Source organism: Apus apus, chromosome 3 (assembly GCF_020740795.1).
Source record: "Apus apus isolate bApuApu2 chromosome 3, bApuApu2.pri.cur, whole genome shotgun sequence".
Taxonomy (NCBI): domain Eukaryota; kingdom Metazoa; phylum Chordata; class Aves; order Apodiformes; family Apodidae; genus Apus; species Apus apus.
In genome coordinates this window covers 66,616,856-66,631,659 of record NC_067284.1, presented here as the reverse complement: position 1 = coordinate 66,631,659, position 14,804 = coordinate 66,616,856, and the positions used below count along the sequence as shown (strand labels likewise).

The following is a 14,804-nucleotide window of genomic DNA, read 5'->3' as shown; positions in this document are numbered from 1 at the left end:
AGAACCAGAAATGTATTATGTTTCTACATATTTTTAGTTCAAATACATAGTGAACACAGGGTGAAAAGAGTTTTTCAGTTCCTCAGTGTGTTGGGTACTAGTCTCCAGCGCATATTATTACAGTCTTACATTATACAAGCTAAAAAGAAAAACATGGGAGTCACAGAATTATAATACAAACATCATTGCAATCTCTTTCAGTGGCAAGGCTCAAAAGCGTGTGCTTTTGGAGGCTGGAGAGTTGTTTGCTAAATGTTAAAAGCATCCTAGTGTGCCTCTGAACAAAGAACTAGGATTTCCATTCTTTGTAAATCAAAGCTGAAATAAAAAGGCAGCAATCATGCAGTAGTTGGGCCATATGAGATTTATCACTATACTGGAGAGTGAGAGAGTGCTCCTGTCAAATGGGAGCAAGACAGCAGAGGAAGAAATACAGGCTGAGAAATCAGTTTCCAGAAACTTTGAGGCATATCTGACTTTTTGACATCACTTGTTAAATGATTGTCAGGAAGCACAAGTTAACTCCTGGCAAGCTGGGTAACGAAAGACTGCACGCTCTGTTTTATGAGAAGCATAATTTAAGGTGCTTCTATTTTAATCTTTGGATAGAAATGCTGGGAGTAGTGAAGTGTTGTGTTACATCGTTCCATGAAAGTGAAGTGACTGGAAGATGGTACAAAAGCACATATTAAGAGCCTGGTGTGGAACAAGGAGATGACTATTAGGGCGACTGGCTTGACACACACGAATTTCTGCCTGATGCATGTGTGAAAGAGTGGCAGACTACCAGAGGCTACTCTTCCCTGTAACCTCTCTGTCCTGCTTCTGTGGTTCTGTGGACCCCTGCTCTCTGAATGTAGCTCTACTGCCAACAGGCTGCCTTTTGTTAGACATTACAGGCTGAGAGAGTTGGAATGGTTCAGCCTAGAAAAGAGAAGGATCTGGGAAGACCTTATAGTGGCCTGCCAGTACCTGGAGGGGGCCTGCAAGAAAGCTGGGGAGAGACTTTATACAAGAGCATGCAGAGATAGGACAAGGGGTAATGTCTTTAAACTGGAAGAGGGTAGATTTAGATTAGACATTAGAACAAAATTCTTCAATGTGAGGGTGGTGAGACACTGATGCAGGTTGCCCAGGGAAGTTGTGCATGTCCTCTCCCTGCAAGTGTTCAAGACCAGGTTAAATGGGACTTTGAGCAACCTAGTCTAGTGGGATGATCCCTGCTTATGCAGGGGGGTTGGAACTAGATGATCTCTAAGGTCCTTTCCAACCCGAACTGTTCTATGATTCTATGATTCCATGATTCTGTGATCTCCATTAACTCCTTGCAGGGTCAGAAGACCAGAGGCTGAAATCCCTTGACCTAGGAAGTCTTCTGTTTTCCCCAAAGATCCATGCTGGTTGAAAGGCTGTACTATCTTTTGTTTTGACAGAAAAAAGTCACAAAATTAATTGTCCTAATCTACAAGGGTACCTCAGCATGACCTCTACAGAGATTTGCAGGAACACAGGGCTGTGATAATATTGCACAATGTATTTAGCAGAAAGAGTTTCTAAATTATATAGTAAATGGAAAAGCTGACATTAAATTAAAATGAGATCTTATATTGCCACTTTTCTTTCTCAGTGTTCTGTTTCAAGCAAAAAAATACAGCCTGAATGCAAAGCTCATGTGTCTGTGGAGCTTGGGTCCTGTTTTTGAAAGTAAAACAGGTCATGCCTGGACCATCCACTCTGGTCTCAAGTGTCTTTGCCTCTTTTCTCTGTTGCTGTACTAAATATGATTACCAAATGCAGGTGTAAAGCCAGATAGTTTGGATGTACTACAAGTTAGGACTTGTTATCAGACACAACTCATGCCTATCCTAGGATACAGTACAGAGCTAGCCTAAGAAATGTAACTTAACAAATGGGAATTAAGTTCCTAACATTCTTAGATACTTGAAAATTTTATCTGAGTTCTTTATATTGTCAAAACCTTCCTTCCCCCACATTTTCACTATTATAAAGGTAATCACAGAAGACCAAATGGTGAAAAAGCTAATACTTTTGCTGTAACCATAATGTCATATTATTTGTAAAGTCATTGCACACAGAGGTCTTCATGATTCTAGCTGTTTCAAGATTCAAAATGCCCAGAGTTACTTTTGCTATTGTATAAGTTGGGATAAGCTGAAAGGCTCAGGTGACAGAAGCTATGAAGGAAGGAAAGAATGACATGCCAAACTTGTGACAAATACTGTTGTGTTTGCTCTAGTAGTAAGACCACAGTCAAGAAAAAGAAGACAGAGACTAAAGTGGCAGAGAAAATAAGATCTTAAAGCACTGCCAATGAGTAGCATGCTATTTGAACACTGAGGGCAAGATCCTGGTCCTTAGTGAAATTACTGGAAACCAGCAGCATGAGCCTGCGTTTTTATTCCAGGTTAGAGAAATATTAATATCCGCTATTCCAGGTAACTTTGTCCAGTGCATGTAATCAGAAGGAAGATGCTCTCCTGACACTAGTGCCCTGATGTATGTTAGGAGTTATGTATTATTTTATTTTAAAATTTTGCTTGGGAATAGTCTTAGGTGAGTATCTGCCCATAGACACTGAACAGACTAAGATAAAAATACGTCCTCTGATCCAAACAACAAAATGCAGCTGCCCCTCCCATAAAATCTGCAGGCAACATTGAAAGACTTTATGAGACAGCAGTATTGATTTCAGTAAATGGCAACCTTACTTGTCATCCTTCTTAGTAAGGAAGACTCTTACAGAAGACTCAAAAGGAGTTTAATGCTGCAGCTCTGTTGTTATTTAAGGCTGGCTTCTCCCACACATGGGAAGAGGGCAGGAGAAAGTATAATAGCTCGTGTTTGAAACCTAATAACTGAGCAATGAAGAAGTCATCATCTGGCCCTTTATGACTAAAACTATGTTTAAAACAGTTGATAAGGTAAATCAGTAAAGGTACAAGGAAAGTCAATGAGAAATACTGGCAATAAAAAATTACTTATATACAATATTCAACAGATCTATTTAAATAGGTAAGTATATTATTTAATAAGAAATAGTGTTTAATTTGGAAAAAAGAGGTAGCTGATGGGTCTTTAAGATAATTAATTTCTTGAAGGAGATAAGAAATTGCTGTTCATGTGTTTCTCATAAGAACTTATAAAATTACTTTGAAGCATATAAAAATCTCAAATGGGAAATACTTTTTAAATGAGCTACAAGGAATTTGCATAACTTACTGACACGGAATGACTTGGCTCCCAAAGTACAAGTGTACTCCAAAAGTAGTTAGATAAATTAATGGTAAAATGATCCACGCAAACCAATCTGAACACCATGATGCAGATGAAGCCTCCCACTCAGAAAGTCCCTCTGTGTCAGAAGCTATGAGGATGTTAGGAAGAGAAAGCATCACTTGCCTGCTTGCCCTGGTTCTTTTCCTAATTAGCAGCTGGCTAAAATAAGTGGCATAATAACGGTGGGTAATTGTCATTTGTAGCCATCTGTTGTGCTTGGAAGTGACCCAACAGAGTAGTTCTCTGCCTTAAGCTGTATATTTTTTTCTTGGAAATCTGCAGGTACAGTATAGTGCAGTTAGGAAATGCACAGCTTTAGTGGATCATCAAGCAGTTTAGATTGACATACCTTTCATAGAAAAGACATTGAGGTAGTATGGCTTAAAAATGTATAGTGATGATATAAAGCTCAGAAAGCATTTTACATCTGGATCTGTATAAAAGTTGGTCTTACTGGACTACTTAAACAGGTGCGTTGTTCTGGGTAGTGCATTCATCCAGTACAATAAACTGTAATAAAACATGAACAGTCCCATAAAATTATATTGATCCAGTGATTTACCATATGATGGCCTCACTGGAGACCGTGTTCCCATCTGCAGGTACAAGGACTTGTGATGAAAGTTCTTAGTGTACTGAAATGAAATGGTACTCAAAATGTGTTCAGTAGGCTTTAGAATGCAACACACTGGGGTTTACAAGTCAAAGGAATATCTGTATTGGATAAATTATAAAATCAATACAAGGGAGGGTTTTACATCCTGCTTAGTCTGAGGTGCCCCTTCCTACAGTAAATACCTGTCAGTGTCAGTACTGCTGTATGTACTGTTGCCAAGTTGTACGTGGTGTAAAAGCCTAGTAGAAGAAGCTTTATTCTTCCAACCCAAAGGAAAATTAAATTCTTCTCTTTCCCCCGCCTTTCTTCTTCCTCAAGAAGAAAATTCTACATCTTTGTTATCTGCTGTTCTGTTGTTATTTTTTTGTGGGGTTTTTTTGTTCGTTTGGGTTTTTTTGTGTGTGTGTGGTTTTTTTTTGTTGTTTGTTTTTTTTTACATTAAAACAGTTGAAGATATAGAAGATAAAACAGTGTAAGCACATATATAAAGATACCCCAGCTGGCTTTCTGTTGAGAACCTTAAATGTGGAAAATGGCTTAGGTGTGGCAGCAAGATCCCTGTGGCTGTGGAGAGGCAGCTGTGGACTTTAAAATGGCTACTTTGTGCATCTGAGCTTTGAAAATGACAAACAGGAAATGGTGGATGTAAATTGAGATCCTGTCATGAGAAATCGATTGCTTGGTTAATTCAGCATTGGTATTTTGTCATTCCTGTCCAGATGAACTGACTTCCATGGGCTCTATTTAGAAACAAAAATGTTTTCATTTGCAAATTATCAGTGGTGTGTTTTGGGATTGAAAAAATTGTTGCTGCTGCACAACACTGTTACTCTGCAACACACTGCCCACATAAAAAAGCCTTCTGGTCTGCCCTATTGCTGAATATCTTGAAGTGCATAATCATTGTTGGATGACTTGCCAAGTAGAAACGACTAGTTAGTTAAAATGTTCATTTTAGCTTTGCGGTACTGTGTCCTCTATTGTTCTTTTGTTAAACATCAATTATTATTATAAGGATCATGAATATGAAGTAAGTCCTGTTTCAAATTTTCAGAATGAAATGGTAACTTACATGCCTTAAAATATTTATTGCAAGTTTAAAAATGCTTTTTCTTGATGTGTACTTTTTAACTGAAATACTTTATATATCTGCAATAGAGATAAAACTAAACAGGAATACTTTTTGTGGCAAGAATTTACAGTAGGTGACATTACTGAAGTAGGAAAATGTTTCGTATTTCTTGACACTATAAAAATGTCACTTAGTGGCTAGTTTGTTCATTTTAGCTGCTAGAACTGAATTTTTCAAAAATGATATATATGAAGTATATAGTTGTATAAACTTAGATACATTTGATATTTGACTCTGAATTTTTTATTGATATAGTCAAAGTTTTATAACCATAAGTTTTCTTGTTAATCTTTAATTACTGATTTATCTGTTCTACAAAAGTGTTTTAATTAACTGGAGTTGATTTGATCCAAAACAATACATGGGCTTTTTTTCTTGGAGTTTTAAAATGACTGTGTTCTAAGAAGTACATCTGCTTGCCTAACTCAGTAGAGGAATATATTGGAAAACTTTAATTGTAAATATTTTTCTAATGCATATTTTTCTTCACCAAATAGTTGCAACTGTTAAAATCACTGTGTTTGTCATCTATCTAAGGTGATGCTGTTACTGATATTGTGGATTTTGGATTCTCCTTAATGGTCTGGTGTTTACAGATCTGCTGACTGCTGAAGTGCTTGGGGTATCTGCTGAAGATTAAAATGTAGCCTAACTGAATCATAAAGCTTGAGCAGAGCAACACTGATCCTTTTCTGGTTTATTGCTTGGATTAAATAAGTAATTTAATACATTTACTGTGCAATGTATATTAATATAATTGTTTCATGAATATTGATGAAAATCTTTTTTAACTTGCAGCAAGTAGTGGCAGCAATAAATGCAGGAATCATACCTTTAGGAAACACATCTACTCAGATCAGTCACTGGGATTTGGGAAGTTCCTTCTTCTTTGCTGGCACTGTTATTACCACCATAGGTAGGACACAGCTTATTTTTTTTTCTTAGTAAATGAGCTGAAAATTTTTATTTCCACTGTATGTATATATTTGCTGATGGTAAATTTCCCAAATCTTCTGGTTTAAAGTAGAGAGCTTTTTTTTAGCAGCATGGGCAGAAACTACAGCTGTCTGTAAGGATCCCTAGCTGAGCAAATGATTTTTCTGAAGAAGAAAAATGTTGCTGTATGTTTTTGCAAGGTGACTAGAAGAGATTGTGGAAAAATTTTCTGGGGAGAATTTGGTCAACTGTGTAATCACAAGTGTTAAGTAGGGCATGATTTAAAGCATACATGCATTAAACCTTGACTGAGATGTATGGAATTTCAAATCTGTATAATCCCATTCCATATTGTTGTCTTCTCTAAATTCTGAGAAAAATGAGTACATGGTAAAGATTCAGTTCAGCTTCAGGTTACGAGCATTGCATTGATAGGCAGATTCACCTTCAAACACTTACTTTGAGGCTTCTGTTGCATTCAGAGAAGTCCGAAGCCATAGGGTGATTTTATTTGTGCTCACAAGCTCAGGGAGATTTCTGGTTCCTTCCTGCATTTGAGAACTATTGCTCCTCTGAGCAGGTATGAATTTGATCTTTCAGTTTCTTCCCATGGTGAACAGTTCAAAGATGTAGTGTAGCACACAGATCATGGAAGGGGCATCCACAAAGATGACTGGAAATTTGAAGAAGAAATCAAATAAGAAAAATGTAAGACCTATATTACGAGAGTAATTTATAAGGAATTGTAGCACTGTTACAATAATTATCTCTATGTAAAATTTATGTGCATATTGTGATGGAAGAGGATGCTGTTTTCAAGTGTTGTATGTACCTTTGTTCTTTCTTTATGTAGAAAAGCATGAATATTGTATTTTTTGTGTGTTTGAGTATATATATATGTATATATTACATCTATGTGTAATATTTTTTCACATCTAGAATAGCTGAAACACAGCTTTAGTAAAAACAAAGTGAAACTTCTACCTTGCCAAGGTTACTAGCAAATTTAATGATTTTACATTAGTAGGTCCACAGGTTAATAAAAGAATAAGTATGGAAAAATGTAGTTTTAGCAGATCATAACCAAGAAAAGCAAGAACCTTGAAAGGATAGCTTCATGATCACTCTTATGTTACCCTGTTCTGACAGCACTAAACTTTATGTTGTAAGTATCCATGGTCCTGTAGAAAGTGCTTAGTATTTGTTCCAGTTCCAAAAAAGGATAAAAGTTAACATACGAAAACCATTTAAGGAATTAAATGATTCAGAGATTATTTAAAAGCCATGGAAAATTTGTTTCACTCTTTTGTTTCTAAGTAAAACTAAGGCTTTTATAAGTAAGAATGTTTCCTGATTTAATTTATTGACCTGATTCAACTGAAATATGCATGAGTCCTGCTTAGAGGAGAGAGGGATCTGCAGAGGCACCCAGGCTATAGATCAGCTGTCCTCAAGAGGCGAGATAACCCAATAGGAAATACATTTGAAAATTAATATTTCAGGTAGTTTCTGCAAAGCAGAGTCATCAGAATCAGGTTAGACTAGGCGACTGTAAATATTTATTTCAGGGTTTGTGATAGAAAACTGAGAAAATGTAGGAAAAAAACCCCATATCAAACTGTTGTCATATGTTTTGGCTTTGGGGTAACTGCTTTTCATCAGAGACCCTTTCTGATGGGAAGATCCCAGCCAGCTGCAGTTTTGTGCTTTGTTTACGTGAAAGCCATAGTGTGGTTGATGTTGTCTTACTGCTGAGAACCATCTTCCAGTGGTTCACAGGGCTTGCAGTGTGACAGCAAGTGGAGCTGTCATGAAAAGCCCTTGGAATTTATGACTTTTCCAGGAAAATGGTGACAAGTGTTAATGTTATGCACTGTCAGGAAGTTTGCTGATGACACAAAACTGGGAGGTGTGGCTGACACACCAGAAGGCTGTGCTGCCATTCGGAGAGACCTAGACAGGCTGGAGAGTTGGGTGGGGAGAAATCTAGTGAAATACAAGGGCAAATGTAGAGTCTTGAATCTGGGAAAGAACAACCCCATGTACCAATACCATGTACAGGTTGGGAAGGGACCTGGGGGTCTTGGTGGACAGAAATATGACTGTGACCCAGCAATGTACCCTTGTGGCCAACAAGGCCAATGGCATCCTGGGATGTGTTAGAAGGGGTGTGGTTAGTAGGTCAAGGGAGGTTCTCCTCCCCCTCTGTTCTGCCTTGGTGAGGCCGCATCCGGAATATTGTGTCCAGTTCTGGGCCCTTCAGTTCAGGAAGGGCAGGGAACTGCTTGAAAGAGTCCAGCGCAGAGCCACAAAGATGATTAAGGGGGTGGAACATCTCCCTTATGAGGAGAGGCTGAGGGAGCTGGGTCTCTCTAACTTGGAGAAGACTGAGGGGCGACCTCATTGATGTTTACAAATATATAAAGGGCAAGTGTCAGGAGGATGGAGCCAGGCTTTTTTCAGTGATGTCCAGTGATAGGACAAGGGGCAGTGGGTGCAAGCTGGAGCATAGGAGGTTCCTTCCATAGGAGGTTTCCTATAGCGAAGACTTTTTCACTTTGAAGGTGACAGAGCACTGGAACAGGCTGCCCAGAGAGCTTGTGGAGTCTCCTTCTCTGGAGACATTCAAAACCCACCTGGACGCGTTCCTGTGTGATGTGCTCTAGGTGATCCTGCTCTGGCAGGGGGGGTTTGGACTAGATGATCTTTCAAGGTCCCTTCCAACCCCTAATATTCTGTGACTGTGATTCTGTTGAGCGTGCTTTCCCTTATTTTTTAAAGTATTACGTGTAATCAAGTGATTTTGTGTCCAGAGCATTATCTTTTCATATATGAGTAACCTTATGAAAATGAAGGCATTCCTTCTGATTAGAGGGCAGATGGCTATCATGTAACTTGATATTTAATTTCTCAAGAGACTAAATATGCAGTTTATGAGCATCTCCAGAGAGTTGCCATAGTTTCAGCCAAACACTACAAATACTCTCTGTGGACAAAGACAAGCCCTTATACATTCATAAATCAACTTTACAGAAATAACTAGTAAAAGCGAGTTTATAAATATGAATAAGATTTATAAATATTATGTCCTTTACACTATATACCTTAAGAAGTACTTGAATAAAAGTAAAAAGGATTACCATCATTTAGAGAAAATGATAGTTTTCCAGTGTTGAAGTAGATTCTGTAGCTTTCCAAATATTTTTTTACTATGATTTTACCTTGTCATTTAGCCCACGTTCCTCTTGCTGCTCGGTCAGAATCCGAGAAATTCAAATGGAACCATGAGTTTATTTACAGATAATCTTTCCTAAACCTTTTTTAATGACAGTAGTGCTTGCTTCCCAAAGGTATTTGGTTCCTGGGGACAGGGGATAATATTTTTAAAAGCCTTTAGCATTTTCTTAAGCAATAAGTTATTACAGTTACTGTTATTATTATATCACAGTAGTGATGGACATTTAAGCAAAAAATATTGACTATGTATTTTGGTGGCTATTGGCAGCAGTCCAGAACCATCTGTAGTTTCTTACCATTCTGGGTCTCCTGAAGGCTGCTGAAAGGCTCTGTGATAGGGTTATGTGAATCTAGTGAGCTTCAAAGCCTGCTAACAAAAACAGAGATAACACTAGAGAAAGCATGGCTTGATATTTCTGCAACATTTTAAAACATTCTCTTATAACCCTTCATGTTATCCAATAATGTTACAGTTCATATTATAAGATTAATAAATTGCGTTTTAATAGGACATAATCTATCATACAGCTGTTAGATCTTTCCTAACAAGTGGATTTAGTTGAGAGGTCAGGGTCAAAACGATTTCACAAGATCCTGTGGGGCTTTTTTCCCGTGTCTGAGTGGGTTAGTTTTGGCTTTGCACTTACTACTGTGCAGGAGCATAAAACTTACTTCAGGAAGGGACATCACTGGCTGCAGGTTTGGCTTCCTTAATTAGGTGTTCTAGATTGTAGATATATTTCTAGAACAAGCAAGCATCTCAACAAACAAACATGAAAGTGCATGATTACTCTGTGTGTATGGGCAGTTTCAGACAGCCCCTAAGAAGGAAAAGGGCAGCCAGGGGGAAATGGGAATGCAAAAATTGTCCATGGAAAATATGATTGCATTGTTCCCTGGGATACTGTGCATGCTGCAAAGCACAAAAGATACTCTGCTTTTCTACCTGAAATGTCATTATCCGGTCAGTCCTGTTTTAAGACCACATGTCCGAAGAAAAGGAAGAAGACTCTTGAGAAGAAAAGCAAGCAAAAATACTAACTCGATCACAAAGGTGGAGATAGTGCTGAGGAAGAGGGGAAATAATCTTTATGTCAACTCTTTTTATTCTGAGAGCTCACTGTTGGAGCTTTGCATGTTTTTTTATCCTCTAGATAATTTCCTTCAACAGGTAGCTTAACTCAGAAATGGGCATGCACACAAAACCTGTGCAGACCCTGCTTCCCCAAAAACGACTTACATTTTAGGGCCTGAGAAATTTTTATATAGGCAGTAGGTAGGAAAGGAGACAAGTCTTACAGCAAGCTTGAGACCATTATCTAGAAAAATGAAAAAACAAAGGAGACAGGCCAAGGCCTTGATCTTTGCAGTTGTTTTCCCAAATGAGTGCTGTCTTAGGACATAAAAAATGTAGTGTCAACTGTAGCATCAGAAACTGTCATGAAAACCTCTACTAGGCTCCTACGGATCTTCACCTGAAGTAGCTGATTTATTTCTGCTACTCCAGCCAGTGTGTAACAACTTTTTCAAGCATTGCAAATAGACTTATAGTGGAAAGGGCACTCTGGGAAGATGGAGTATCTTGGATAACAGTTGTGAGCATGTTGGGCACGCCAGCAGCCTTGCTAGTAGCTGTGGTTTGCCAGAACTCGTCCTTTCAAACAGCCATGTCTATGCAGGGGTGGGTGGCTCACAGAGCTCCGTTAATACCTTAGCACTTGAGGCTACTTTGCAGTCATGTTGTTGTACAAATCCGGTAGTTGCTAGTAACTGTGTCTAAAAATCAAAGGAAGAACTCATAATTTCTTTTTGTCCTTTTCTATTTCTTATCACCAGCCTCTGATCTTTGAACCCAAACTTCTCATATGCACTGGAAACTTAACCTCTTGAGAAAGAGGTTAACTCATGACCAGAGACTTTAACTTAGCTTCATGCAGTTAGCTATGGTAATACGGTTATGTTCCTTGGGCCCAAAAGCCTAGCAACTGTTATTAAAGAGTACAGAGGAATGTGAATTGCTTTTTAAAAAAGAAACAAATTGTAAATATTTATATTTTAGGGAGTAGTTGTGAATAGCATGCAGCTAATATTCTGAAAAAAATGTTAATACTTTTTACTAGAAATCTGAGCTTGATTTGTCAGTTTTAGAGTTGCAGTTAGTTATGTAGCTTCACATGCAATTTAACTATAAGGAATATGTCCTGCCATTTTCCCATTGCATGGACACAAGGTTTTCTTGTGAAGGCAGGGCATTTAAAAAAGTCGTTACATTGCTCATTGTTTTGAAACAATAATAAAATCCTACTGCTAAATCTGTCCCTTCAGGCATCATTTCACTGCGTTTTTGAAACACAAAGTAATGGAATAATGTCTCGGTAACTAAAATATTGAAAATATGTTTGATTTTATAAAAATACAAATATTGTTAATAATCACGTCTTACCTATTACATCAGATAATCATAAAGATTAAAAAATTGCAAATTATGATGAAAAATTTATTCTCTTAGTTCAGAAAATAAAGAAGCATCACAGATTTATGTAAGAATAGTTTTCTTGTTTGTTTGTGACTCCAAAGAAGAAGCAGAGCTATCAAGGATAAGCATAAGAATTTCACTTGAAAAGATTATTCCAGTTTGCTCATCAGAAGATAAATGCGGGGATTTCTATTTGTGTATTTGGAAGGGGAGACAGAAGAAGCAATCAAAAGTCAGTGCAGTGCAAGTGCTGAAGTGATTGAGGCAGAGGTTGGTGAAAAACTGCTAAAAGTAAAAAACCTAAAATAGATTTGACTGGCCACTATTTAGGTATTTTCTGGTATTTCTGGAATTTCCTCCACCATACCAGTATTCAAATATGCATTTGGGACTATGACTTAAATGAGCTTGACTGCATGGTGGACATTGGAGTCTAGATTCTGAGGACTGGTTTCTTTCAAGGCTTCTCAACTTGAAACAATCTTCTTTGGTTCCCTTTCCAAAGCAACAGGTACAGTTTCATTAAGGCAAGGTCATGGATCTTATCCTTCACTAGTAACTTGGATGCATGTGTCTAGATTTCGTCCAGCTTCTAGCAGGGGTATGTGTGTGGCAAAGCTGAGTATAACCAGTTGATAAGAGCAGCTGCAGAGTAATTAAGAAAAAAAGTGGTTAAGAATTCTGATCTGTGAAAATGAGGTAGTGAGAGGCTAAAGAGGTCACTGAGGAATGAGGTGGAAATGTCCCTTCTATCTCTTACTCTGCAGAGAATTCCACCAAAAACTCCTGCTGTCTCACCATGATTTCATATTGGCTCTCAAAGTGTGTTAAATATGTATATCTCATCTGAGAAAGTGTCAACAGAAAGCACTATTTTGTTTAAAAAGAACCCCCTGAGATCTCTTCAGAATTCGGTCTCTCCTTTAGGTTACTGTTATGCTTACTTTTCCTTCCCCATGCTGCTGTTTTAAATGGAAAATGTTAGAGCTAAAGTAGCTTTTTAGTCTCTATTTCTTCCCTTCTAATTTATCTCCTGTGCTTTGTTTGTTGTCCCTGTGAAAAAGTGTCTGAATTTAACCCAGTTATTGACTGTTGATAAATAGTTGTTCACTCGTGCCCTGGAGAGACCTATTAGGATTTGGCAATGAAATTCTCCAAATCTTTCATCTGAACCGAACATACTCTCTCCCAGGACACTAGTGACTAAACAAGATTTCCTCTGTAATTATTTCTCCCAGGGACAGTGAGTAGAGAGTGTATTACCACTATGCCCTCAATTTTCTCCTTCATTTGCTCAGGCCAGGAGAAAGAGGGCTTATCTGACTCAAACGCTGAGGAAATAATATGTGGACTGTGCAAGGTTCAGAAGTAATAATTAGGATAAGACTGCTGGGAGCAAGGGAACCTGGAACACTGGTGGAGGAAGGACCATGGGTGAAGAGTTGAAAGGAAATGATAGTAGATGAAGAACTCAGTTAGAGACATGAAGGGCTTGTGTATTAGAAAAATTGAATTAAATTGAAGGAGCAAATCAGGGAAAAGAAATTGACTCTCACTGACCAAAATGACTGAGACTAAGAGGAGAGGACCACTTTTTTCCTGCACATGCCAGAATACTCAACAATGCTACGGGCTCTGAAACTGAAGCAGTGCAATTTTATGGGATGACACACACCTTTAATTGCACAGAGAAATGCTGTTTTTTTCTACCAGCCCCGTTTTGATAGACAGGTATCTGACATGCATGTATATGGTAAATTGCTAGCACTTGCATGTTTTGTGGGCCATGTTCATAACAGAAAGGATCTGATATTTCTGGTGATATTGTTACTATAAATTATTAGCTACTTTAGAAAAGCTTAGGGTGCTGCAACTTCTTAGTAGTGTGGATGTGCAAGGGAGTTTTTGTGGACCTTGTTAGTTCTGAATTCTGGAGGAGGAACTTGGCAATGAATGTTATAAAGGGACGCTGTCTCTTTAGAGAAGGTGATGACATCACTGACATTTCATATCAATTTTAGGTCTTTTTTGCACTGTTTTTTTGGTTTTGTTTTGGTTTTGTACTATTTTTTGGTCTTTTAATCCCGATCCAGAGCCCTGCCACCTACTTACTTTTTTGGAACTCTGAGTGCCCAATTGTGTCTATATTCTGGAATAAATCTTCTGACCACCATGAATGTTTTTCAAAATTTATGCTTTTTCATTTAAAATTGTTTTTATCAAAAAAGCCTTTTAAATTTCATTGATAAGCTTCCTGCTAGGCAGCACTGATGGTTTTATTTTGCTGGAGTGTCTGTTTATTGTTGGATCTTGCAAAGCAAGGAGGAAGGTGCTGCTGTTTTTGTGGTTAGATGTGCTTGCACATTCTGACCTTTTAATCTTCTTTTTGCTCAAAACCAGCAAAAACTTGTGTTAAAACAAATCTCCAGGTAGGCAGCTTTCCATCACTCTTTTTTTACCTTCTGTAATTACAGACTACGCTTAACACAGTTCTGAGGTCTTTTTGTGGAGAGAAAATCTCAATTTGTCAGTTGTGAGAGAGTTCCAAATTTACACTGCTAATGAGCACTGAAATTTTCACAGTTTACTCTTTTAATGCTTGTGTGCTAATAGAACTGGATTTTGTTTTCTTTATTCAGATTTCTTATCACCAGCTGATCAGGATAGGGTTTCTGAGCCTCTCAATTCTGTCTATTTTAATTTCCCATTTATAAAAGCTTGTTGTTACCAATAAAGAAAAGGCTACCAGGAAGAATTGCTGAATGTGGTTACACTGTTTGCTAGGGTGAATGAAATTATTTCCTGCTTCCCTTTTTGTTTATTTTCCTAATTGCATCAGGAGTGATGCAACCAACCATGAGAACCTCAAATCCTATAAGCAAACAGAGACACAGGAACTTGGAAAATACAGAGAAAAAAGAGAATGCTTTGTTTCTAGTAAACAAGAAGTAACAAAATTAGAGTCACTGAGTATGTAGGATTTAGATGGCAAAATAAAAGCACCTGTGTGCATTATATATATCCTATCAGGATGAACTGTTGGTAAGCTCCCCTTTGACAATGTTAAGCTGTTGATCATTATGTTCTGCTTTATTCACATCTGTTTGCAC

At 37.8% G+C, this 14,804-nt stretch overlaps 1 protein-coding gene across 1 annotated transcript in view; it reads left to right on the top strand.

Annotated features, from left to right (window-relative positions):
* Positions 1 to 14,804, top strand: part of KCNK2 (potassium two pore domain channel subfamily K member 2) — a 78,959-nt gene that overhangs the window by 9,905 nt on the left and 54,250 nt on the right. Inside the window, exon 3 of the mRNA XM_051613559.1 lies at positions 5,844 to 5,961. Within this exon, the coding sequence (XP_051469519.1) occupies positions 5,844 to 5,961 (118 nt within the window). The remainder of the gene's footprint in view (positions 1 to 5,843; positions 5,962 to 14,804) is intronic.